At 40.8% G+C, this 27960-nt stretch overlaps 1 protein-coding gene and 1 long non-coding RNA gene across 2 annotated transcripts in view; one reads left to right on the top strand and one right to left on the bottom strand.

Moving 5' to 3' along the window:
- LOC138112511 (uncharacterized) overlaps positions 1 to 2102 on the bottom strand; it is a 30287-nt gene extending 28185 nt beyond the window's left edge. The window contains exon 1 of the long non-coding RNA XR_011151763.1: positions 2046 to 2102. This is a non-coding gene — a long non-coding RNA (uncharacterized lncRNA). The remainder of the gene's footprint in view (positions 1 to 2045) is intronic.
- On the top strand, positions 32 to 27887 carry DPT (dermatopontin). Its single transcript, XM_069019701.1, has 4 exons — positions 32 to 413; positions 10823 to 10948; positions 20408 to 20515; positions 26210 to 27887. The coding sequence occupies exons 1-4, from the start codon at positions 115 to 117 to the stop codon at positions 26274 to 26276; spliced, it is 600 nt and encodes a 199-aa protein (XP_068875802.1). The 5' UTR covers positions 32 to 114; the 3' UTR covers positions 26277 to 27887.
- The last annotated feature ends 73 nt before the right edge of the window (positions 27888 to 27960 follow it).

The raw sequence follows: 27960 nt of genomic DNA, 5'->3' as shown, positions 1-27960 counted from the left end.
CACACTGCACTTGGATCTGAAAGCACAACATCTGGAAGCCAAATGTTAGAGGCGATATAAAAGGGCCAGCCCAACAAACCAGAGGGGCACTTCTAAGACAGGAACATCTTCAGGATGGACATCTTCCTTCTCTGTGTGTTCCTGCCTCTGGTGACTGTGGCATGGGGCCAATACAGTGACTATTACTATGGTCCCTATAATTATGGAGATAATGATGAATGGGTCAATGTGTACCGGCAAGGTTTCAACTTTCAGTGCCCACATGGGCAGGTGATCGTGGCCGTCAGAAGTGTTTTCAGCAAGAAGGAAGGCTCTGACAGACTGTGGAACTATGCCTGCATGCCAGCATCCCAGAGCCTCGGTGAGCCGACAGAGTGCTGGTGGGAAGAGATCAACAGGGCAGGAACTGAATGGTAGGATAACCCCAACCATCCCTGGAGGGCACATCCCTGATAACCCCTGTGGAATGTGGGTCCTAATATTGTGGTCAGAACAATGCAAATGCATATTAATGTCACGATAACCAGCAGGCTTCACTGCCCTAAGACTCATTAATCACGATGCATGGGAGGTGACCAGCATCACATTTGTCTTCTCTGTAGCAATTTCTTGCTGGAGGGTGTCAGTGTGCTTTACAAATGCCGTGTCCTTCGGTCACTCACAACCTCAGCTGTGAAGAGGTTCGGTCTTGCTATTGTTTCAACGATAAGGAAAATGAGGCAAGAACCATTGCTGAGGAGAGCATGAAGTCCCTCTTGAAAAGTCACACTGAATCAGTGTCTAAACGGGGGAACAAACTGCAAAACTCCTCACTCCATCCTCATGCTCTTATCACTAGTAAAAATAATCTCTGTATTGCACTGGCTCTTTGCTTTGTGTTTTTGTTGCTAAGCTTTTTAGATTAGGCATAGACAAATGCTGTTTTCTAGTTGTGCTGTTATTACAGGTGCCAAAAATCCACACTAACAAGCAATGGTGGTGGCATATATATCTGTATGTTGATAGCAGAATATCATGTTAATTCCCTAATACAATCAGTTTGCTTAATTAAATGCTACATTTCCCTCAGCCTTGGAGGCAAAGGTGATCACATAATGTGACCACAATAATTTCTGGAAATAAGTATAGTATTTCATATTTGGGCAGAATACCCAGTATTTAATTATCTTCTGGATTTTTTCATGAAATGGGAAACAGAGTTTTGGACAACTCTAGGATTGAATTATTCTTTGGACAGAATGAAATGCATGCAGGAATGAGAATTTTCAAATACTTGTAATCATTTTGTTCCAGAAATTGCAATGTGATTTTTTGAATTTTGTTATGTGGGGATAGGTTAGCAATGAAATGTGAAGTTCCTGCTTTTTAAATGATTCAGAATTTTATTCTGAATCATTCATACTCTTTCATTTACCACACGATACACACCTATGGCTGATGCAATTGCTAAGGGAAAAAAAGATTGACCCTATACTTAATTTTGGAATAAGAATTGGAAAAAAGGGGGAGAGCTGCAAAACAGGCAGAAATAAGACATTATGATAATCCTGGATGACTTCTTCATTTTTTATGAGTTGATGCAATTTCTATTTATTGCATAATAATTTTGAATTATACATTTCTTTTGTTCAAAATAAACTTATTATTCTCTTTCTAAAAATCCCTGGCAGCAATTGCTCAAGTTCACTTCTCACAAACAGGATACTGTATAAGTCTATACAGAACATTTTCTTATGATGTGTAACCATTCATCACCATGCTCCATATGCTTAGCACGAGTACATCCACAGTGTATTATCTGAATCTTTTTTCCTTCACCTCTTAAAAAAATCTTTTCACTTTGTCCTCTTTGTTGCCTACTTTTTTCCTATAGCAAACCCTATATTTTCTCCAAATGTATTTCTTTTCCAACCCCTCTTTAATTGCTGAACTCTGTTTCTCCCCCTTTACTAGCTTTTGGAATTATTTTAGTATTTCTTCACTAGCTCACATTTCCAGTCCAACATCCTTACATCTCTCTGCCTACTCTGCACAGTAGGACCTACCTTCCTTCCTTCCTTTTTATTTCCTTCTTTCTTCTTCCTTTCTTTCTTTTCTTTCTTTTCTTTTTCTTTCTTTTCTTTTTCTTTCTTTTTCTTTCTTTTTCTTTCTTTTTCTTTCTTTCTTTCTTTCTTTCTTTCTTCCTTTCTCCTGTTTTGGGAGCAGGGGAGATCAAACTGATTAGTGAACACATATCCTTTTGCAAAGGTGAACTTGTGCTCCTAGTTACTTGGGCCATTTCCATAAATCCTAGCCAGCTGTTCCTGGTTGGATTCTGCAGTTTTCCACCCCCAGGGCTGAGCTGGTTGTATCGACAGTGCTTCATGGGGAGGGGCTTTGCTGTATGCCAGCACATCCCTGGCCATGCCAACACTGCTGCCCAAAAGCCCAGCAGTCTCATCCCAGACTGGAGTGAAAGCGTAGGCAAGTGCAATCTCAAATTAATGTGATGGCATGGATGTATCCTGGGGGACCTTTGAGGATCCTGCCTTCTCACTTGGCATTCTTACTTCTCATAGGTGCCCCTCTTCTCTCTCTCTTCCACACCCACCTAATTGCTATTTGGAGCCATCAGCAATTCTAAAAAGATTCACTCAGTAATCAAGTGGGACCACAAATATGAGTCACCATCTATACCATTAGCTCCTGTTTGGCCAGCTCTCTTCCCTGCTGATCTCCCAACAAACCAATCTGTTGGTGAGCAATATATCATTCTCATGTCAGCTGACACAGCACTCTGTTGGATTTGCGAGTTCATTTCCCATCCTTGTAGGATGGACTATAATATTCCTTCTTCAGCTCTGTCTCATACAGCATTTTGTCTCACCTTGCACACCACAATGAGGGATATTCAATCACTTGTACCACCAGTATCTACAAGTCTGCCAAGTTTTTGCTAAAATTTTGCAGAATCAATTAGGTTAGAAAAGATTTGAAATCATTGAGCCCTACCTGTGACCAAACATCACCATGTCAACTGAGTGCCACGTCCAGTCTATCCTTAAACGCTTCCAGGGATGGTGAACTCCACCACCTCCCTGGACTACTGAATCCTATATAATACTCCCTGAAGTATTAAGTAGGATTAGGCCCAACACAGATCCCTGGGGGACACTACTAGTGACTGGGTGCCAACTGGATGCAGCACCGTTCCCCACCACACTCTGGGTCTGGCCATCCAGCCAGTTATCAACCCAGTGAAGAGTGCACCTGTCCAAGCCGTAGGCTGCCAGCTTTTCCCGGATAGTGCTGTGGGAGACAGTGTCAAAGATAGTACTCTGCTGTAATTTTGGCTTTTTATTCTTTGCCCTACCTTCACTGAGAAATGAGAACGAGCTTGCCGCATCCTTTTGTAAAATCTCTTTAACTTAATTATAGGTAGCAGCTATGCCTTTCCCTCACCCACACACCTTCACCCATGCTTTTGCTTTCAGGCTGAACACGTCTCCATTCTTCTAGTTCTCCTCTGGAGGTTTTATATTCCAGCACTCCTAAGCAAGCACTGATCATACCTACAGCTCTTCTCTGAATTCCCTCTGGTTTCTCAGCCAGAACTCTAGTCAGAAACTCTAGTCTGGCAGAAACACCGAAAAAATAACCTTTGACAAATTATGCTTATGGCATTTCAAGTGGTGATTTTCAAATTACCACTCCTGACCACTGTGCAGCTGCACAATAGAGACAAACCCAAGAGAGGTTTCTTTAGAAAAGACAATAAACAAAGAAAAGCTAAAGAGAGAAAATGAAGAGGGAATATAAAAGAGAGAAGAAAGAGTCTCCAACTCATTATTTTCTTTGGCCTTTAGCATTTGGGGCAAAATGACAGAAATGGATGGGGGGACCATTGGGATGGGAGAGTTGGGAGTAAGAGGGAACCACTGGCAGAGCTTCCTGGTAAGTTTGCTTCCTTCACTAACACTAGGTATTATATAGACTTGGAGAATTAGACCGTAAAACTTTGAATATTTCAGATACGAAAAAAATGATTCAACAGAAAGAGGACAATGACACAGATCCACACTAGGCAGCTAATGCCTAGTGATGCTTAGTTTATGACCTTTGCCTCCTTCCAGGGTCAATGGAGAGAACAGGTTCTCTGAAAACTGCTCTCTGGGGTACCCCACCTCTTTCACAAGCAGACTCATGACGACTAATCCATTCTGACCACTACCTGGAATTACCTAGTGGCGTTTCAGAGTATATCTGACTATGGTGCTTCACTGCATAAATGCATCCCTGAAGTTAGTCATGTATGTGCATACACATCTGAAGAGATTATGTGCATTTGTGTTTTGCTGAAAGGATATGAGAAGCTTGTGAACCTGTTACAAGACTCAAAGGGGAAATTGTGGCAATAGATTGGATCAGATGACCAGGAACGCCTTCTCAGCTTCATTAATCTGTGAATGTGTTTAAAGTTAAGTACATGTACAAAGGCTTTGTTGAATCTGTTTCACCATCTTACTCCTTCAGAGGCTATCTGCTAACCGAGATTCCGCAGTCCTACTAATTTGTAGGTTGCAACTTCTCAAAGAATTCTCTTATTTCAGGGAGCACAAATTCTACATTCTTATCTCCATTTGTACTGGAGAAATATTTACCTTGTTTAAATATTTCACCACCTAAGTTCTGAGTGACTGAGGGTGAGACTGTTCTTCAGTTCTTTGTTGAATACTACATAGTTGTCTCTACAGAGCAGTTACTGTACAAAGTATTTAAGAAAAACTACTTTTCTTGCCTGAAAACTATCACACCAAAGGACAGGGATCACATAAACAAAGGAACCAAAGCTTGCAAGCGAAGACAAGCAACTCTTCCTTCCAGGAAAATAAGTTTTGTTTACACCACATAATAGAGATGAAACCATGCCATATCCAGAATATACTCCCAGTTAGCTGTAAAGCACAACGCTGAAGCATTTCCAGCCAAGAGCTATTTACTCCATGTTTATTGCCTCTTTTCCTTGTTTAGACTTCTGAGAAAGTGTTTAGATGGGACTTGGAAAAAACAGATATCCAGATTCTCCCTCCCCACTCCCATTCTCTCTCTCCTTTGCCCACAAACTAGGTGCAAAGACAGACTACTGAGCAAAGGACCTTCCTGTTCAGGCTCTGGCAGCACACTTTAGTATATCAGTAGGAACTGGTTTTGTTCCCAATCTCTGACCAATCCCAAATTTCAAATCTGAGGCTCTGTTACCCAAACCCAATAATCCAGCTGCCCTTTGAAAATGTTCCCATTTTTGCTATCTACACAAACAAGTTAATTTTCTCCAGAGCCCTAAGTTTATGTTAAAGAACTAGTGTTACAAGTCCATTTAGCACAGCTGCAATGGACTGAGTCCAGTGGGAGCATCTGAGGAGGAGTGTTTCTGTAGAAAAGGAGGCCTCATCAGCTACTGTCAAGAAGAAATCAACAGGGTGAAAAGGGCCTTGCCTTCCCTTGAGTCAGGGAGAAAAAATTAAGTCATAAACACCCCCTAAATGAAAGAAAAAGAGTGCTGAAGATGTTACAGATGCTGTCTTTAGCATGTGGAAGTCATGACAACATGTCTCAGCACCCCACAACAGATAAGGAAGACTCCTCATAGAACTGGCTTTTAGAGACTGACGTGGCCTAATCAAACACATAAAAGTTTGACACTGAACCATGCCGTAAATCAAGTCCCTCCTGATGGGAGAGAATTTGCTGTAAGTCCTTGCAAGGAGTTTCAAAGATAAACCGAGACTTTTCCTTGAGTTTCAATGCTTCCAGATAGTTGTTTATTAAGTCTTATCAAAGGAACAGAGCCACTAGTGTGACCCAGGTACAGCATAGAGCACGGAAAAGCAGGAGTGAGCTCTAGTTATCAAGATTTATACAGCTTTTAAAGATATTTTAACCAATAGTTACTAAAAACGTACATTATTTTCACTTTCCTACCAATTATTCAGTAAAACGGCTAGGAACTGCGGAATTTTCTATCCAATAAATCCAAACTACTTTTACTGCAGAATATGGAGTAGTAGAAGAAGGTTTAGAGAACAACAACAACAACAATCCTCCATTTTGATATTTTTTACTCTTATCTATTTACTACAAAGAGAAGCCCAAAACCTCTAAATTTTTCACCCTGTGACAATCTTACATAGTAGTCTATCACCTAATTCACACCACTGTATTTTCTAGTTGTTGTCTGACTGTTGGTAATTTTTTCCAAGGTTTGAGGCTAAAACAGTGTTGTTCGGGGGGGGGTAAGAACCCTTAAAAACAGGCAGAGAAATATTCTCGGCACTCTGGGTTCCTGCATAAGTTGTTCCCTCTGTCTGGGTGCCAGAGTTGCAAGTCTCCTGAGCCTGCCCTCAGCCTCTTATTTCTCCCCATTCACCTGTAACAGACCTACCATTAAATTAGCTCTCATCATGCAGTTAACCAAATTACACAGAGGGAGGACAGTCCACAAAGATAACTCAGGAGAGCAGTATAGGCCCTCCCTCCACAGGGACATGGAATGACACTCTCAGGTTTCCCTGTCATAAGGAACAAATCACCCTCAGTGCAGCATGACCCAGTGCCTACTGAGCTGTGTCAGCCTCTGCATGTCTCCAGAGAGCTTCAGGGAGCACTGTCCCAATCAGTGCAGCAGGAATCCAATGCAGGCTCCAACAGCACCACTACCTGCATCTTGACTTGGGCTTCCCTGGGTAGATTTGTAGTGAACAAGCTTCCTCTTTGCGTTGTCATCCTCAGGATAGCATGGTGCTTATGTACCTGAGGCACAGGGAGCAACAGCAACAGAGCAACAGCATTAGATGGGGCACAGCACTCTGGGGCTGTGTCTAGCAAAGAGCAAAATTAAGATGTAGGTGTAAGAACTGGTTCAATTGCTCAAAACTATTCTATTCTTGTAAGCACTATTTGTATTCAGTCCAGCAGGCAGCTGTTGAGTCAGAGAGGTACACGCTTGGCTGCTGAGGCTCTTACCGATGTTCGCAGATAATGAGGCACAATTGAAGAGGATCTCTAGGGTGAAATAGGTCATGCACAGACCCAAAATTCACATATGCATTTTGGGTGGGCTTGTTTCACACCAGCTTTTGTTTGGTCTCACAGATAAAAGCTCACCAGTGAACAACAAAAGCAGTTCTGACCTGAACTGCATCTGTAACATGGATGCATGCTTTAGTTGCTTGCTATGACAGAACTCAGCTGTACCACGCTCATTAACCAGTTCAGAAGAAGATTTGGCAGATGAGAGGCTTTTCACAGGAATCACAGCAGGCCAGGAAACTCTCAGATACCATATCCCTGTTACTACACAGAACTCCCCCCAGAACAAGGCTTTCTATGGAACACGGCAGACATATCCCACAACTGTACCCAAGGGAAGGGCAACTTCCCATTCAAGAGCACCCGGTCTTCACCATCAATCTTCTCACTCCCCCCCTACCAGCCAGCTCGCCTCCTCTTCTCCCAGTACCAGATCCAAAAGGCAACTCTTCACACATCGTAATTTGAGCCAACTAGAAAAAGAAAACCTAACCAATGCCAAGTTTAATCCCACACAGTCCCAACCAGTTTCTCACGTTCTTCTGCATTCACCTTGTAAGAGGCATTTTCCTCTCTTAGCAATGTCAGGATTTCAGGAGTGAGGAGAACTCTGAATACTGAACCACCTTTATAACAAAAGTGCTAAAAAGTGGGTCTCATGAAATAGGCATTTTTTTGATTTGGCTATAAATCAAAGTTACTGATTCACTAGTTTTTATTCACCCTTCTTGCTTCAGAATTTCCTGTCACAGCAGAGAAGGAAAAAATTCTGACATATTAAGTGTTGTTTTCACATTAGTGCATAGAGCAACCGACTGAAAAGGTGTGTGGGGAGGGGTTGGTTGTTTCCCTTGAAGAATTACTTTCCACTTTTAGGAAAGCGGCCTGCTGGGAAAAGGAAAGAGAAGGAAATATTTTATATGAGCTCACAAATAAGCACTCCAGGTTCTGAGAGCATCTCTTCTTTTTTGAAGGAGTATCTGGATTTTACTGGAAAATTAGAAAGATCAAGGAAAAAAATCTTACATTATCTCAAAGCTAAAGAAAAGTACTTCAACATCACTATTATCTTTCTTTTGATAAAACAAATACTGAGCTTGAATAACACATTACAGGACATTGTGTATGAGACAGAAGCAAAGAGAGAGACATGAATATGAGCTTTAATGTGTATTTCAAATTTTACTTTGAATTATGTTAAAACAAAATAGCAATTTAATTGTTAGACATGGCTTATATCCAGCTATACTTTCCATCTAAGAAACTAATTTTTAAGGTAACTCCAATTATATTTTTTTAAGCAAACTTATCATGAGAAGATAGAATCAGAATAAAAAAAAAACCCCACTTTCCTAAAATCTGGTACCCAAATATGTGTGCATGTAAACATATGAATGTTACACTAGCTAGGTTTGTTTCTCAATTCACTATAGAGAGAAGTGCCCATGAGTGATGACATCTCTTCCAAAATGAGTCTTCCCATCACAATTGGACTGTATTAGTAGAAAAAAATGTGTCAAGAAAATAAAAACTGTTATAGGACAAAGACAGTGGGAAAGAGGACAGGACTTCCCAGACTGAATGTGAGCAGGTAGGAAGAGAAAAGAAGGAAGAACCTCCTGCAAAGACAAGTATGAGCAGGAATATCAGACGCTGATCAGTGAGGATGGGAAATTGCAGGGTAGCGCTGAGCTTCTGAGAGGAAATGCAAAGGAAATGGAGAAATAAAGTGCTCCCAGTATTACACCTATGTAAAAGAGCTGGAAAATCTCCCAGGGAGGACTTGAGCAGTGCAAATGCTGGTAACTGGGAAGGGTGAGAGACAGAAGAAGATGAGGCACAAGTTTGTTGCTATTTTACACAATTTACTGCTCATCTTGCAACAGGTACAACCAATCCCCATATTACTGTGTGTCAACCATTCTTCCATCAGGATAACACCAATCATCTGCAGCTATCCAGTATGTTTACAGAGTCTTAGCCATATGTTCCTATGGCCTATGTGCCAAAAATCAGAGCAACTTCCTATCAAAGTCCTGCTGAAATCCTCTGAGTGAAAGCCAGACTGCCTTACTTGGTGTGATACCATAGCAACTCAGAGTCCTCTTCATCATTTAACTCTGAAGGTCCTTGAAAGAGTCTCACAAAGCACAACAAGTACGTGTGGCCCCATCAGCGTGGGAGATGCAGGGACACAAACAAATGTAAATACTCGTCTGAACAACAGAACACAGGGGAAGGGACATAGAGAAGAGACCCTTGCATTCAAAAGTGGAGGCTGAAAATTAAGCAGGGAAATTCATCACTGCAGTGGTCAAAATTGATCAGTTTTTCAGTTTTTGCATACAAACACTTGAGCCTCGCACTGTCTTTGCAAGCACTAACACCCCTGTACAAAAACGAATGTCTTTCCAAACGCCAGACTCTGATAAATGATGTGTTTTCCCTGCTGGGAACTTCAGGTCGTTAAAATAAATCATGAGGTCATTGCATGAAAGGAAGGGAAATTTTTGGTATTTGTTAATCATACAGTTACTTCTGAAAGTGTCTTTCGGATATATCATTGTAATTGATTTTATGAAATCGGAGAGAAAGTTTGCTGCAGGTTTTCCTTGATGAAAGGAAAAGAAAGGAAAGGAAAAGCAGTGGAAGAAATGTCATTCCTGTAATTTTCACAATAGGGAAGCAATGAGTCCAGGAAGGTGCTTGAGAGGATGAGCACTCAATAGCTGAACGAATGACCTGCCTGTTTCCATGAGCTCCTCATCTTTAGTCTCCAAGAAGCAAGCTATTCAAACTGATTACCACTTGAATTACTTTCGGTATCAGTGTTTTAGGTGCTGTAGGGTGTGCAGACAGAGAAGCATGCATGCTTTGAGACCATGTCGATTCCACCTGAAGGCAGTGATTCACACATATGGCAGAATTGAGTACACAGAAAGCTCGAAGCAGCAGATTTTTCTTTTGAAAATCATCATAAAATTTATGTGAGTCTTAAAATTCCAAAACATCTGAATCGCAGTTTTCCTTGTGTGATTGCTATCAAATCATGATGTTATCGCATGCTTAAATATTTTTAATAAAGATTCCCTTCTCCTGGAGACACATAATTGTGAAAGAAAACAATTAAAGAAGTTAATTAACTTCTTCTATTAAATAGCTTCTAAAGCTTCTTTTTTTTTTTCTTTTGGTTTTTTGTTTGTTTGGTTGGTTGCTTTGATTTTTTTGGTTTGGTTTTTTCTTTGTTTTTTTTGTTTGGTTGGTTTGTTTTTTTATTTGGTTTTTTTGTTTGTTTGTTTTTGGTTTGGTGTAGTTTGGTTTTTTTGGTAGAGAAGCAGCTGAAAAGGTTAGTTCAATAAAGCCCAAATCCTCAAATATCAACAGTCATAGACAAAAGTATTAATGGACTATTTTGAAGTCACTCTCATGATTTGTAAACAGTTGAGAACACCAACAACAGAACAATCTTCTTTCCTGGTTAGCATACTAGAATGATTAAATACTTTAGCCAGATTAAATAGTTTTAAACATAACATGAATGTTAAGACATTAGTTAAATACTGCTGCTTTCTTACAGAAAATAGTTACTCAATACACAGCAAGCACAAACAGTGCTTCTCAGCACAAAGTCAAACCCTTAACTTCCACTCTGTATCAAAAATGCTAAAATGCTGTTTTGAGAAACCCTTGAAACTATCAAGTAATCTAATACCACGGTTTCCTTGTGTGTTCTCTTCTTTCCCCTCTTTATTAGGTATCAAACCTGCTCAAACAATGGGCTGGTGGCTGGTTTCCAGAGTCAGTACTTTCCATCGGTGCTGGATCGTGAATGGCAATTTTACTGCTGCCGCTATAGCCGGAGGTGCCCATATTCCTGCTGGTGAGTTCAAGCAGACACCAAACCTGGGAGCCTCTTTCCCCCAACAGTCCCTATGAATGTCTTTGGCTGCTTGACCTGTCAGAAACCTTGTCTGAAGAAGAGTTAGCTGTGCTTTAGGGAGCTAAAGATATTATTTCCAGTCTGCTACTGAGTTCTTAAGGATCCGTGGCTAAAGGAAGAGAGTAAGGGTGCAGTTACACTGAGCAGCAAGGCCTGGGGTTCAGAATCAGCCTAGCTGTGCTGGAAACCATGACAGAAGTCTCCTAAGTGGAATGACATTTTCCCACTATAAATCCAGCACATTTACAGGAGCAGGAGCATCTCTGTGCTACACGTTTGTGCCACAATGACTTACAGGAGTGAACTTATACCAGTTACCTCAGAAATAATATTAGTAGTCCATACAACTATACTTCCTCTCTCAAGACTCTTTAAAGATCAAAGTCAAAATGAGCTACTGATCATAAACCCAAAAGGAAAGTGGTCACATCCTAACAAGTATCACAACTGGTGTGGGCAACTTCTCAGAGACTGTGGAAAAATGAGCTATGCATCCCAAGCTTCCTGATTTCTCTAAAACACACCACAGGTGTGGTTTCTCTAAATTAAAACCGAAGACAGGAGCAGACTGTATAGAGGAAGCTCATATTGCTCCTGTCCATTCTGTCTAAGAGAACTCATAATTTTTTGCTCCAGGGTTACACTCAAGTTAAATTCAGCTCTTCTCAGGGATACAAAGAATAACCCACCCACAGTTAAAAAAAAAAAAAAAGAAAGTAGGGGGAGAAAAAGTAAATCTGTGCTTGAATTTTTTTTTCCAGAACTCAGCTTTGAAGTAAGCTTTCCATTGAGATGCATACAAACTGTTTATGTGCCTGTTGGTCTTACTTGGCTGGCTGGCTACTGGCCAAATACAACAGCACTGCCTTGCTTTTCATCCTTCAGTCTCCTTGCAGGCAGGAGGAAAAGAAATGTTTTTATTATTATTAATTTTAAAGTCTTTAAATTACAGGAACTCTGTAACAAAGCCTTTGAACATTCTTCAGAACATTCCTCTGCCTCCTTTCTAGACATTGCCCACGGATGTTCTCTACCTGTAAATAAACATACCTGCCCAGGCTCTTCCCTCTAAGGGAAACTCACTCAGACTTCTAAGCAGTTCTTCCAATCTCTTGTACTCCTCTAATATTGCATACATTTTCAGAGAGAGAACAAAAATCTCTGACTTTTTTTGTTATTGTTGACAGTTCTTCTTCCCTCAGATGTTGTCTTGACAACTGGGAACAGCTTTGTCTCTGCTTTGCAAATTGACTTTCAGAGTAAGGCAAATCCTAATGTAAATGTTTGGGGGTTACTGAAGTCTTTAGTTTTCATCTCAGCTGCACAGGCACTCCTATACTGCCCTTCTATTTCCAACAGTGACAACACTCCACTTTTATGCTTGGGAAAGAAAACTTTACGTAGTTCACCTGCAGTTCCATGCAGAAAAAGCAGCATTTCAAAGAAAGGTGAAGCATTTTTCCCTCTAAGCAGGGTAGAAATCCTGTGTACTCACATTCTTCTCAGAGGGGAGAGCTGTAAAACTGGTGGGAAGCCGTGTCACCTGGCTTGTGAAAAGCTTCTGGTGCATAGTTTGTGATTCTGGGTTCATTATAAAACCATTCTGCCTTTGGAGTTAGCAAGGTAAGCTCTTTCCACATGCAGTTATCCAAATTAGGATGTTATGGTCTGGATGGACAGACAACTAGATGAGTTAAAATATGGTGGTTTAACAGGCTCAGAGGGCAATGGTTAAAAGGTGATATTCTGCCTGGGTGCTTCTGCTTAATATCTCTATCAATGACCTTGAGGGGGCGTGCTGGCCAAGTTTGCATATGACACCAAACTGGGGGGTGCAGCTGACATGCTTGAGGGCAGGACTGCTGCTCAGTGGGATGTAAAGAAAACTGCTTCTTCTATGAGGACAGATTGTTCATTGGGGCTCCTTGGATGCTTTCAAGACTAAAGAGAATAAAGGCTGAGAAGCCTGGTCTGACCTTGTGGTTGACCTTGCTTGGAGCAGAGGGCTGTAGCAGAGACTTTTTGAAGTCCCTTTCCGCCACAGTTATCCTGGGGTCCCACATAGGAGGACTTTTTACTGAAGGACCCACACCATGTAGATAAAGTCTCCCCTCTAGAACAGTGGTCTCTTTTCTATCATCTGCTGGGAATGGTTTGTTTTCTGGTTTCCTCCCTTTACCCTGCCTAGACAGTGTACGAGTACTCTGGGCAAGTACTGTGCTAACCTATAACCAACATGAACTTCACTGGAGTAGTGTGAAACCCCATGCTTTGGACTAACTTTTACTTGTGAAGTCACAGATGTGACTTGTCTGAATTGTTAAACTTCAGTGTATAGAAAACAAACTTCCCATCCCCTAAGCTCAGGAGATCTCACAACCTAACTTCCATTGACATTTCCAAGTTATTGTCACAAGACCTTGTTCACGCATCACACTTCTGGTCTGTATCTTGCACTCTGGTTAAGATGCATTTGACAGAAAAAATGTTTTCCAAACAAATTGCAAAGTAGTACTGGGCTACCATGGGTAAGACCTCCCACTGTATATGCATATAAGACACAACAAAAATGTGTGTGTATGGAGTATCATTATTTATTGCAGTTTCTGCCCCAAACTATAATAGTATTTGTTCTGTTCCAGAAACTAGTTGTCAATAAAGTAACCGTGGAGAAATGGCAATCAACATGCTGCTGACTCCTATTTTTTGGTTGAAGAATCTTATTTTCATGCAAAGGCTTCTATTAGTATATGACTATGTGGAAAAGTAATACCAAGAAAGTATGCAATGATGGTGGTACCTTGTGGATCATGCATTACACAGGAAAATTCATATTCAAAGAAAATCCACACTGCAGAATTTCTCAGCAGCCTTGAATTTTAATGTGCAATGTATCCTTAAGTATGAAACCAGATATGGGCAGAAATGCATTTTTAAGAAAACTGACAGTATTGAGGCGTGACAAAACTCTTTGTTTCAAATTAGCTCTCTCCTTGAGTATTTGATTCTTTCCTCTTCCAGCTGTCTCCATAGAGGGCTCTCTGGCAAATATAAAAGCAGTACGACAGCTGATCCTTATGGATGGTTTCTCTTGGCTCTACTGCTTCAGGACTACATTCCTCCTGAAGTGAGATGACCCTACAATGAATAAAGATAGGCTTTTCTTATGTGTATGAGCCATGCAACTGATTTGTTAGAATTTGCCCTGGTTTTTACACCTAAAACTTTCCTGTGTTTTTGAGAACTGCTAGTATTTGTTGGAATACTAATTTATAACACCATCATGTTGACTGAAACCAAAACTTTGCTTTCATTTTGTTTGATAAAATGATTGAACTCAAACACATACAGAAGGACTTTATTTGGCAGCATTTATATCCTTACTCTTTGAACCCAGTAGTTCTGTTTCACAGCTCATCTTCACACCATTAATTCCTAGTTTACCTCTGCAATAAACTTATTTTGAAAATAAATCTACTAATCTTTTCCAGTCTTATAGTTTTGCACTTGCTTTGTAAATTTTTTTTACAAGTACTTAGTTTTCTTCTTCATCATGCCAAGACTTGTCATGGATTCTGCACATTTTTAACATACTGAAAATAATTAACATTCCTCAGAGGAGGCAGAAAAGCTCTTTTTACTTTACCTGGCTAGGGAATGCTACCACAGTAAAATAAACTGTGTGCTGATTTGCACCGTAAACGAAGGAAATCTATCACAGATGCAGAGACAGTGTCACTAAGTGGTCCCATTAGAGCTCAGATTTTTATCTTTGCCAGGAAATGGAAGCTTGACTCCATACTCTCAAAAGCAAACACATGTCACAGAGCAGCCCCAAGTCTGCACAGATTGTTTATGCATGTTTCCCTTCTCCAAACAACGAGCAGTTCAAATGCCAGAAGGTCTGTCTGGAGCTGTGACTGCTCTCTGTCATGGTGACACTATCCAGGCAACAATTACATTTTCCAAGAATTATGGGGCTTAAAGTACTTCTTTGTTTTCTTGACTCAACCTGCCACATAAGACATATTGAAAATGATCTGATCCAATGCAGGTTTCTCAGAGATAACCAGTAGCAGAGATACAAATCCGAGAGGTGAACTCAGAATAGATGTCCTGGAAACATACAGTTCTGCACAACCCAATTCCTCTCCCCTCTTTTTCCATTTTTTAAAAGGTATTTAACTGTTTGGAGGGGGGGGAGTTGATTTATTCTTTTTTTAATATTACCCATCAAATACAACCTTACAGTTCAATCTGCTGGACTATCTTCCAGAGATATTTTAGGAGAAACACATTTGCTCTGACATTGGAAATCTGGCCAAGTTACTTTGGACATATCTTTCTTGAGGAACAGGCACAAGCTGCCCTGAGCTCTCTGCTGCTGCTTGTACCTGCATTGGACAAGCTCATGCAGGCCTCGAAGAGCTGTGCTCCCGCTGTGCCAGCCCCGTGGCTCCTCAGCACCGGGAGGGCTTGTGGCTTTCAGTGCGACACGGTGGGAATGTAGGAGCAGTGACGTGTCTCTGTGGATCTGTGAGCTCAGAGCCTGGAGCCTGAGCTCAATCCCAAAACACATGACATGGCCATACAAGAGAACTTCTCATCTCCAGGGAGCTCCAGGACACCTCTAGTCCCCTAGCAGCCCAGCAATCTGGGATCTATACTCAGAGCACTTGCCGGAATTTCTGTAGACAGCTTACTAAGACTTTCTTTGGCTTTTCAGCATAGTTTGCATTTTCAAAAGCAGATGACCTTTGTCTTCCAGCTGGAGGAAGAGTCGAAATTGATTAAAGAGGCATATGATGTCCATGTTCACTGAATGTAACTTGAAGGCTTGTGGCTCTTGAAAAGAATTTCTCCTTTAGGAAAGACATACTCTCGAAGCATTTGTAAACAACATCTGAAAGTAAGGCCATTCCGGGGACACTCCTTGTCCTCAAAGGTCAGAAAGTTAATGTCAAATCTTATGTTTTCCTCTTGAAATGGAACAGCTCTTTCTTTTGGCTGTGGCATTGTTAGAGGAAGAGTTCAGCAGCAAAGAGGAAAATGAAGGTTAAAGAAGAGCCATTCGCCTTGCTAGCACTGTAGTTGCACAAGAAGTGAACAGTGTAAGATATTCCAAAATCCTGTACTCACTATCAGGGAATAAGTATATTCAACAACTGGAGCCAGAAACTGTGAGTTCTACTGCTGACTCTCTCTGATATTTTAAAAGACTCATTTCTTTTGTCTGCTTGGTATCTGAAAGCAAGGCCTACCCATAGTTCCCATTTATTTCTTTAATTAGCAGGCTATACATATTAAGGCCATTGGTGCGACTTGATCTTCTTATTGGTAAATAATAGACTCACAATAACTATTTCTGAAGTCAATTGTTAAGAATGTCACAGATCACTGTAGATTAGTACAAAGCATTCTTCTCAGTGCTAAATGAGTAACTCTGTGTTTTCTATAAATCTCTACCATAGCAATTCTTCACCATGGAAAATAAACATCACAGTTATTTTCAGATTAAAATAAAAACAGCAGTAACCCTGGTAAAGATTTAATGCCTTTTTTTCAATATCTATCCTACCCTAAGCAAGATTTATAGGATTATAGTGAAATACATTAGAAGAACGTGTGGATGGTTGAAGCAATGCAAACCACTGAAAAGATAAACCATTCTACATCAACTCTAATCGAGCTAAAAATGCCATTATGAAAACACCTTTTTCTGTCACCTTTTCCTGCCATCTCACACGCAGGCCAAACTACTTACACCCCCTAGCACAAGATTTTCTTTCCTAGTCTTTAACATAGAATTACCTTCTTTCTCCTCTCTTGACAATGCCACCGGTGCTCCAAGCCTCTTGTGCCCAAACATCATACACCCAATACTATCCAGCAGTAGATTTCAAAAGCTGAACCAGAGTTTCTCTTTTCTGTATTTTCTTGCAAATCATACAGACTGAAAAGGCTACCAGTTTTTAAAGGTCTCACATTACTCTTTGCTCCTGTACAAGTCCTTCCCCAAACAACCCGTGTGTGTATCTGGGTTTAAAAACAATTCCACTAAAAGCACCCTGCTGGCCCCTGCCCCTTGGCCTTTGTTTGGCAACAAATTACTCAGTGCCTAGAGCCCACAATCGGTATAACACAGGTCTTCTCACAGCTGCCTTGCAAGCCTCTTTGCTAGGGCCCCTGTTACGTACCCCCTTCAGGCACCACAGGCACCCCGGCTTGGTCATACAGGTCTTACAACACCCCAAACAGCAGCAGCAGCTTTGAGCACTTGGCAATTCCCAAACTTCTCGCTGCTCACCTAGCCCAACTCTCCTTGCTATGAGTTCAGGGTCAGAAGCGCTTACAGGGCACTGTGAAGGTTACTGTGGATGGCTTTTCCCAAATGAGAAACCCATGGACAGGCAAACCCTCACTAACCCGGGCAAAAACTGTCTCGCACTCGTTTCGTGACTCCTCTCAGGTACAAACCATACATTGCCACAGGTGGCTTACAAATGCTACCATGTTTGTAAATAAATGATGTGTCTGTAGGCTGTGGTAGGTGGCTCACAAGCTGATAGGCACTTTGTATGCATTAGTGAGTGAAGCATTTTACATTTTCAGTGAAGTACTTGATAATAAGGGTACAGACCACACTACAACAAATCCTGAGGGAACTGCTGTCCTGGACCAGGCAGACCACTTTGGGAAGACCCTCAGTGGCTATCTTAAATGATCTTTCTCCCCTTAATGATGAGAAAACCACATACTGACTACCCCTATGCATTAAACACTAGAGGATCTCTAAGTGCAGACACATTTTGTGTGAATTACCCTCACGATTCAAAAAACGGAGATAATAGAAAAGGAATGAGACGCACCACAGAGTCCTGCTACATGGACATTTCCTTCCAAAGGACACAGTGCAAGCCAGACAACCTTGAAATTCAGGGTCTTAGGGGAACAGTTTCAGAAATGAGTGCAGCAATCATCAAAGAGAAATGAATTAGACAGATCACACAGACTCATGTGAACATGAACACTGCTGTCATAGCACTATTTTTAATTTTTCTCTCCCAAACAGAAGGAGTCGGTAGGCATCTGTCTATACAACAAGACACACTTCAGAGCAGCTCAAGTCCCCAAATAATTTATTTTCTGCAATTGCATATATTTGCTTTTTGAACGTTTCTTAGCAGAGGAGCCTTAAGAGGCTGCATGGTAATGTGGAGAAGTTAGTAGAAAGGGAGGAGGAAATGGCAGCAGTCAGAAAGAAGAGAGAAGCTGAACGAAAACTCCCACTGCACTTCAGAGTAACACTGTATGCTTCTGCAAAAGGTCTGTGAGACCACAGCAATTCAGAAGCTTATCATCAGATCTACTTTTCAGCTGAGAGGCCCATGAAAGAAGTTCCAACAGCTGACTCTCAGTTCTGTTTCTGAGCAGAGCAAAAAGCAGCATTTTAACCTTGTGTTGTGCACAGTCTCCTCTGCCCTGCACATACTGCTGGTCAAGATTACAGAACATTTTCCTTGCAGAGTGCCAAACAGATGTTATGAAACACATTTGGTAGAACATATAAAAAACACACGTCTTAGTGTCTTCTCATAATAGTAGTTAAACAAAGCATCAAAGCCTGGAGTTGATGGGAGAATGCAAAATTAAATCCTGGTCCATACCACATTTTTAAAACCTTCCATGACCCTGGATTTTCTGAAGATGCACTATCAGACATTCAAGGTCCAAATTAGTAAACTAAATATGGGGACTCTCCTCTGGCTGAGGGAGCAGTGTACATGGTTTCTTCTCCTTTTCCTAGTCTGCAGCAGCTGTCTGCATGACCTGTGAAATAACTGCTGTTATTTCTTACCAGTGGCAGAGCACTGCGAGGGCTTTGTAAATCCATGTGTCCTTGGTCAGAACTCTGACAACAGACACTGTGACCAGGCCTGATCTTCTGCTTCCCAAACACACTCTGGGATGGGTGTCCTTGTACTATAACTCAGAATCTGTGTGATGAATGTCATGGCCAAAGGACAGGAAGAATGATATATTCAGATGGAACAAGATATATTCAAAGAAGTTGACTGATTAGACTTGAGGCTCTTATAAGGCCATGCTTGAATGTCACATGCAGACCCATTTTTCATTTGTCAAGGAATAATGATTTGTTAGGAACGATGTTCCAACTGAATGATGCTCTTTCAAAAGCTGAGTATGACCTGGATAGCAACCTAATAGTCCAGAGTACCTCAGTTTTCAGGTAAACTTTCAGCTTCTGAGTTCTCCAACACTTACAGGTTTGGCCTCCAAATACACCCAAAACACCTCATTATAAAAACTCCAACCCATCCCAATAGCTATATTCCTAGTGAGTAAAATATTTAAGGCTGTGCTTAAATTCCATTAATTGAACAAAATGTAAAGATGCACAAGTGCTGGCTGGAATATGCTCTTGGATCACCTTCAAGCATCATTCAAGTACTGCTGGTGGGCTGGATTAAGTCAGGAAAAGATTGTCAGGATTTCTGTAAAGGTCCCTTAACCCTGTTAGTCTCAACAGAAGCTGGGCTGTTTATTTCCACAGAAACAACATCTCCCTTACAGGGAACCTGATTCTTCCCTTTGCCATTTCAGAGAGTGGCTGACACAACTCCACTAGCAACTCCCATGTAAAATGGTGTAATACAAGGAGTGCCAGGTTTCCATTCAGACTTCATATAATGTTGACAGAAAGTACTGGTCAAGCTTCCAGCCCCTTCCTGAATCTGCTCATTAACTGTAAAATGAATTACAGATAATTCCCTGGCTATTTCCCAGGGAAGCAGCAATCATAATTTGATTAATAATTGAAGAAGCACTTTGAACTTCTCAGATAAAATACACTCTACAAATATCATCCAGGCCCATAATTTTACATTATAAATTAGGCAGAAAGAGGAAACAACAAAGAGTAATGGACTAATTGTTACAGTCACTTAATAAAATTCATAAATGGATAAATGCTTAGAGTCATTTGACTTGGCAACATTTACTGCAGTCTACAGCTGCAAACCAAAGAGACTCACAAGAGACTGGAGCAAATCCCTGCAATAAAGACATAAGTAGTAGACAAGCTTTATGTTCTTGTTCAGATTACTTTTACCCCAGGTCTGCAGATGTATATACATATATTCCAATACTCCAGTTTGCTCTTAACTTTTCTAAATTTGCTGAATTTTATTCAAATAGCTACCTGAATTAGTTGCATAGAGGAGAAAGGCAGCCTCATGAGACTCTATCTTATGGTGCTGTTAAGAAACAAGAACTTCCAAAGAAGCAGGAAAAATCTACTAATTGAGTTGTATTCATTCAACTGGACTCTTCTATAAGGTGGTGAATTATATTATCTTCTTTTTCCTTAATTCAAAGGTTAACAACAGAATATCCAGGACACTATGGAGAAGATATGGACATGATGATGTACACTTATGACTATTATATCCGTGGGGCAACCACAACGTTCTCTGCTGTGCACAGGTTTGCTTTTCATCTGTTTCAGTAGAAATTGAAAAAAAAAAAAAGGTCTGTCTTTTCTAATTCCCCCCAACAGTTCATGGCTACACACCATCTGCTGTGGTACTCAGCATCACACTGTACTTCTGAGGACCAAAGTTCACTGTACATATGATTCATTGCCCAGGGTGGTATATCAGGAGCAGAGCATCTTCATGCTAATGGGGATCATTTACCAGGTCCATCTGAGCAGTGAAAAATACAGCAGTGGTAGGTTGGGCTGAATCTGACCTTCACGAAATGTAGCAGATCTTCAGTACAGTTTCTCACCTACCTCCAGTTGAAGCATATTTCATTGAGCTCACTAAAAATACCCTCTGCTGTCGGGGACCTGTTTCAGTCCACTTTTCTTTGCAGAGAAGCAGGGAATCTGCCAGCATGCAAAGTTAAGACCGTACAAACTGCAATGTGAATGTTGTAAACTGCCCAATCCATTTCAACACAATTCTAAGAGGTTCAAGCCACACCAGGAACTCAGGAAATGCAGTGCACCTTGATCCCTTTCCAGTAAATGAGTTAACTACATTTTCTTGATCAGTCCTGGTTATTTCTCGGCATTTGCTAGTCCTCTTGGGAGAGTCCCTATGGCTAGTGAAGTCATAGTTGTGCAAATGGATTCACAAGTTTTCTGCTTAGTTAAAAAAAAGTTTCTCCCTTTTTACTATGCACAACTGCAAAGTTTTAAAATTTGGATTTAACATAAACCCCAGACTGTTGCCTGCCTAGGGCTACAGAGATCCTAACAGCAGGTTTAAGAAGAGTGTAAGCAGTCCTTGAAACCTGATTGTGGGAGATTGATTCTTTCAAGCTGACCTCTAATACATCAATCATGAGCTATTTCTTTGCTGATGTCTTTTATCAGGCATCTCAGTCCAGTATATTAGTGCATTTATTATCAAGCACAGCACAGACAGCAAGGCAAGGTGTGCTGCAGTGCTCTGCCAAGACTGGCTACATGAGGAGGAGGAGAGAAGAGAGAAGAAAGAGTTTAAAGACACCCCTATTTCAAGTTCTCTCTAATAACACTCAAAGCAGCCAAAATACTTTTGTCACTGTAATGCTCTCAGCTTGCCGAAGTTCACTATAGGGATCCCTCAACCAAAATGCTACCCTAAAATAAGGAGATTTTGCCAGAAATGACAACACATTGTAAGACTGCTGCAGGTCCATAACTGCAATTTCCTGCTAAAATACATTATCCTGTTTATTACCAAATGGAAGCCGTGTCTGCAAATTCTTCCTACAAGTGGAAGAATAATTTTCACAGATACTTGACCCAAAGGTATCTATTTATCACTTTAGATAAAGAATTTACAAGGTCATAAGGGACAGCCCTGTTCTGGGCTTTTCCTCTTAAATATTCCCCAGTGCTATCCTTAATCCTTATTCCTTGTGGTTGTGGCAGAGACTCAGGGAAATAATGCAGACAGTGGGTTCCCCTGCAGCTGGAATCCAGACTCCATCGGATGTGGACCAGGGTAAAGTCTGGAATCACAAGGACAAGCCTGAAAAACAAAGCAGCTGAGGTAGCCTATGCCTCTGAGCAGATTTCTCTCTCTGCTGAAGGCAGCCTTCAGAACAGGGTGGCAATGGGGGGACTGGGCAGGAGCAGAGGCAGCATCAAGGGAATATGCACTGGGAGTCCTCAAGGGACCACAGTGCCTCAAAGAGGAAAAACTCTCAGCACACCTTTGTCCTACCACTGCTCTGGTGGCAGACATAAACCTGCAATAGTAGCAGGCTGAAACTGCAGAGAAAACATTTTATGAATTGCAAACTAGAAAAGTTTTCTGCACCAAAGAACTTTCTGGCCCTCAGCTTCCAGAATGACTAGAACTAATTTGTGTTGCCAAGTGAATGAAGTGAAAAAAAATTCTCGCTTCATCAGTTCAGATTTAGGCTGTAACACTCCTCCTGAGCAGTATGAATCACAAGAGTCAGCAAAATTTGTCATCCTTAATGGTTCTTTGCAGCTCATGAGGCAGAATAGGAGCAGAAAAAGGTCTTCTGAGTCTCAGGGGCATGCACATGTGCCACTTGTCTATGTGAAGGTTTTTTAATTGCTCTTCATTTTCAAGCATATTAAACTTGTGTCCATACTATTTAGTTCATGATGGACAACGTTCTCGAGCTAATGAGAGGCAAACAAAAGCCTCTGAAGGTATTTCAGTTTAAGCTTTCCCAATCACTTCAAACTGGTAGGTATTTTTAGACTTTTTCAATAAACTTGCAGAAATCATATCTTCCCTTCCTACTCCCTAAGACATTGCATCACTGAGGTCACTGTTGAGACAAAGACATTTAAGACAGCATGTGGTGCTTGTGGCAAAGGACACAGAAAGTTTAGAATGATGTTATCCCCACCAATACAGATTACTTCTATAATCACTCTCTGTGAGTTTCCATGCCTGTGTATCAGGAATGAATGAAAGAGTTGTTCATCATCAAAGGTTTTAACTGCTCCTTTGTGGAGAACAGACTTCAGAAGTGCTTAATATTTACATTTTCCAGTCTTATTTTAAATAGGTCAAAAGGAGAAAACAACTGTCTATAAAGCAAGACAAAAGCAGCTGCAAAGAATTAGAAGAGGCCCGAAGTATCTCTGGGAGCCCATTCGGGAGTGTGGTGTGGTGATAACACTGATGCAGACAGGATGACCCAAGGACATAAATAAGGGAACATTTGCAGGGAAGGGCAGTATCTTTGTTAGACAGACTGATACAGTCAAATTTCAGAGAAGGACAGGGGGTATGTGAAGCAGGTTGTAAACAACTGAAACTGCCCACATACACAGGCACATTGCAAACCATTTGCAAAATAGCTTCCAAAATTAAACCCACAAACCAAACAACAAAATACCTTCAGCCTGAGCTCTGAAGCATGCCAAGTGGTGGCTTTCTGGTGGGGCATTGTTATGTGGCTGTGATCTGGTTGGATCTGTCTCCTGAGTCCAGAGAGCACCACTGGAACTTTCACAACCTAACCTGCAGCAAGTGTCTTGGACAGGGAGGTGGGAATTACCAGGCCTTCTTGGTAGGTGCCACAGCTTGTCCTTTGCTATGTAGTATGAAAATAGCACATGCAGACTGTCATAAGCTCATTTCTTTTACAAAACTGTTCTCTGCTCCACTTATTTGGGTGATCTGGATAACCAGTTATTTCTTAACTGCTCAGACGTCATCACTGAAAAATAAATCAACAGGCAGATACCCCGACAGTAAAGCAGGTTTGAAATGCCCAGACAAGCTGGACACCCACCAAGCTCAGCTGAGCTAAATTATGGGGTATTTAAGGTCCCTAATAAGTTTCATATGACCGAAGAAAGAGGATTTTGTCAAACTCAATATGAATAGGAATTCACAGAATTTTTAAACTGAATTGGAAACAGATTATTCAACAATATTTGGAGATAAAAGAAACTTCTCTGTACATCAAAAATTCAAATCTGACAGCACATGACAGCTGGAAAGCAAAAGTAACAGTTCAATATTGATTCTTGAAGCCAAGGAAAATGCATGAATTTAGGAACTGGGAGGGGACGACACCTACAAACTGGTGTTAAGGATCTGCAAAGGCAAGTTCAGATATATTCTAGAGTATGCCTCATAAGGCAATTCCTGATGGGATCTGTATCCCCACTGGTAAATTTGTAAGTGATCTACAAATTGAAACAGGCTGATAACTACTAAATTAAGCACACAGCAGCAATAGCACAAAGAAATTGCCTGCATCCTGAAAGGCTGGGCATATATGCTTGAGTTCAAACACAAATAACAGGGGAAAAAGAGGTAACGCCATTAAATGCATCAACAGTGTACATACATGCTAGTGTCTGCAAGTCCAACTGACAGCTTCAGAAATAATTCTGTTCCAGTATTTTAAAGCATGTTATTAATTCAGGTGACTAAAACACATTTATTTTAAAGAGCTTCACTTTTAATTTCACAATGTCTTATTTTAGAAAAATTACTTGACCTAAGATATTGAGCTAAAAGTCTCTCTGACAATGGGTGCTAGTTTAGCAGACCTTAACTTTGACCAATATAATCCTGTTTTCCACACACAAGTTCTCTTTATTTTTTTCTCTCTTGGTAACTTAGTGACCAAAAGAGTAATAACTGTCTTTGAGGAGCATGCACATAGACCAAAGGGATTCTTAAAATAAAGCTAAAAATGAGTCTTGCATTTCATTAACCTTTGGTAACAGTTTTATGAGGAAATTACAATTTAAAAGCATCTAGGAAAGATCTAAAGAAAACCAAAGCCAAACACTGTGTAACTGTTACATCAGACTTGCTGATGAGCATGAGACAGACCCAGTTCCAAATGACACTCAAGATAAACTGGTGGTTTAGTAGCACAGTAAATTTCCAATTACAAAACCTCAGTTAACGAAAGCTGCAATGAGACATTTTATACCTACAGGGTAGGTATAAAATGTGTACCTACAGGGCTTAAGAGTCAAATTAATCTTATTCCAGGACAGAGTCACACAGTCAATGACACCACGTAAGCACAGTTAATACCAAAATCTGGGCTCAGGGGCCTCAGCACATTCCCGAGGGGCAGCAGTTTAGCACCAGTTTGGTGTTTAAATGCAAGCTTCCATTAAATCACCCCAGCAGCATTACCCATCCCAAGCCTCAGCTTTAGGACACCACTATTAGCAGAATCCAAGCTTTTAGAAGCCTCTTGGAGGACTACCTATTACTACCAGTATAAATAACAACTGCCATCTGCAAGGACTGTACTTTGCATCTAAATTCAAGTTAGCCAGTATCAAGCAGCCTAAATTCAACTCTCCCTCCACCACAGGACAGTATTTGGTCCGCTGAACTCACATCTGTTTGTCAAAGGAAAATTTAATGCACAATAAGCTAAGGTGGAAATTAAATTTGTAGCCTGTTGCATCTATTGGACACTAAATCACTGGCCTCCAGTGTTGAATCCCACTGCTCCAGTCAGGCTTCCTACTAACAATTGTTAGGTTTCCTATCACTCTCTTGAGAGAGAATACCACTCACAAAGTGGGAAGAGCATAAACTCTCCTTATATTCATAAATGCTACTTTTCCTCACATATGACTTATCCAGGATGAGAAGTGAATTTCATTTCTCTCACTATTGATTCCTTTAGATCTTTAATAAAGGACACTAACTGAAAGACCTAGTAGTGAAAGACATTAAAGAAAAAAAAACCAAACCAAACAAAAATGAAAAATGTGAAATTTGCCATGTGGATAACTCCCCTCTTGGACATAGCTTGAAAATCACTCATGTACTTTTTACACATTACTGAACAATATATGGCATGACAGTAACTTTTGACAGAATCATCTTTTTCCTCTTGGTCACTGATTAAAAGCCAGTTCAGGACTGATCACCATCAAGATTCACTGTCTTCTGAAGGATATTCAGAGACCTACTTCTTCAGAGAGCTGATTTTCTTACTTTTTAAAGGAGTGTGAAGGAACTGTAATTATCACACATATTTAATGTCCTTTCAGCCCATAAAAACAAAGCACTCAAATGAAAGTCAGTTAATAGCAGATAGATGTTTTTGTTGCCACAATACCTGGTATAAAGTTAGTCTTACTTGTAGAGCATCTTCTGCAGTTCTGGCTCACTAATACCTCTCTCTTGTCTCTCTTTCATGCAGGGATCGTCAGTGGAAATTTATTGTCTGCAGGATGACAGATTATGACTGCCCATTTCAAAATGTTTAAAAAGATTGAGTGTACTCCATTTGGAAAGCTTGGGGACAGACAGGGTGGGATGAGGATTAGTGATTACAGGAGAAGGTCAGTTAGGCTCACAAAAAAGCACCAAGACTCATTAGCTGTCTGCTGAAGATATAATTCCCCTCTGGAGCTAATACGTAAATTGCCAGCCCACATGCTTACAACAGTGAATTCAGAGGATTCTTCCAAGCTGCACTGACAGTTGTACCCCCCAATTAAATTTGCTTATGACAAACATGCTTATGATACACAAATCTATGGCATATGCACAGTTACCTTTCTTATATATACATATAACCCTTCTAAACATGTACAACTTCCTTTCACACAGCAACTCTGTATAAATGGCTTCCCAGCGCAGTCGCTCCAAATGAGGTGGAAATATATTATACACTTCTCAACATACACTAGACTTTCCTGACTTCTACTTGGAATGAATCCAGTGATCCCTACCAGCTTCTCAGAGTTTAGTAGCTGGAGGTGTGCAGAAAACGGCATTGGGAGGTCTCTGCTGGGCTGCATCTGGTGTTACCTGTTACGGCCCTCAGCGTAACTCCACTGCAACAAAGGTCTGCCCACACAGGGGAATTCCGAGTATTTACAACAGGAAGATATTAATATCTGATAAAAATGAGAGTAGATCCATCAATAAAACCAGAAATCTAACCCATCTTTACTGAGAGTCTCTTTTATATTGTCTTAAAAATCTCTAATGACAAGACTAACCAAGAGCTCTACTCTGGGCAAAGCCAGGAATAGGTCAGGCCACTCACTCTCAGTAAATATGGATACTGCATTCTTCAGGAGTCTGCTTTTCAGGTGGATTGGGTTTCCACTATGGGTGCCTGTACAACATCCATCTGCCTTTAGTAATACATTCTTGGCTTAGAATAGACAAATAAAGCTAGTGACTTAGGTGACCTTATTTCCTCCAACTTGCAAATCCTATTCCCTGTAAAGTATAAAATAACCGTGTTCCAAGACTGCACAGCACTTGTGCAGCTGTAATCCAACAAGAAAGACTGTTGATCTGTTTCAGGAAGATCTGAGGTAGGATTTTCACTCTTGAACAAGCCAGAAATTTAGGGTTCAGTTTCTTAGTTGATGACTTTAATGGTGAACTTAGCAGTTGGTGGTGGTGGCTCAAAGGTCCATGATGACTCCACGTGCCAGTTTAAGGTTGCAATGCTTCATAGGAAACAGTGGTGTGAGCCAGCAAGTTTCCATATTCCAAGCATTTTTAGCATGTTTACAAGCATACCCTCAAGCATGAGCATTAAAACTTCACTTGTCCAATAAAGGAATGATAGGTTTTGCATTGCTGTAGCCTTGTTTTTTATTGATTTTATTTATACCAGCTGATTAATGTGCACACAAAGAAACCCTCTGCCACTCTCAGAGACCACAAAGGTGATTAGGGAGTTCTGTGAGAGCCAGTTGCTGAGATGTGTAGGTAGGAGTGAGAAAGATAAATTGATAAGCTCAGGAAAGCTGGAGAAGCTTGTTCACTGACACTGGTAGGCAGGCAAAGGAAGCCAAAGGAACTCCAAACAGCAGAGCACCAGAAGAGAAAGCACTTGTGCCAGAGAATTGACAGAAAAGGCTGGGCACTAAAATTAGGCACAGTAGGATTATCCCTGAAAACACCTGCTCTAGATGGAAACCCATC

Source organism: Aphelocoma coerulescens, chromosome 1 (assembly GCF_041296385.1).
Source record: "Aphelocoma coerulescens isolate FSJ_1873_10779 chromosome 1, UR_Acoe_1.0, whole genome shotgun sequence".
NCBI classification, from domain to species: Eukaryota; Metazoa; Chordata; class Aves; order Passeriformes; family Corvidae; genus Aphelocoma; species Aphelocoma coerulescens.
Note: the sequence above shows the minus strand (reverse complement) of the source record. Positions and strands in the feature narration are given on the sequence as shown.

Coding starts and splice junctions, on each gene's coding strand:
- DPT (XM_069019701.1), top strand. CDS start 115: ATGGACATCTTCCTTCTCTGTGTGTTCCTGCCTCTGGTGACTGTGGCA. Junction 414..10,822: donor AACAGGGCAGGAACTGAATG/GTAGGATAACCC, acceptor CCTCTTTATTAG/GTATCAAACCTGCTCAAACA. Junction 20,516..26,209: donor ACGTTCTCTGCTGTGCACAG/GTTTGCTTTTCA, acceptor TCTTTCATGCAG/GGATCGTCAGTGGAAATTTA.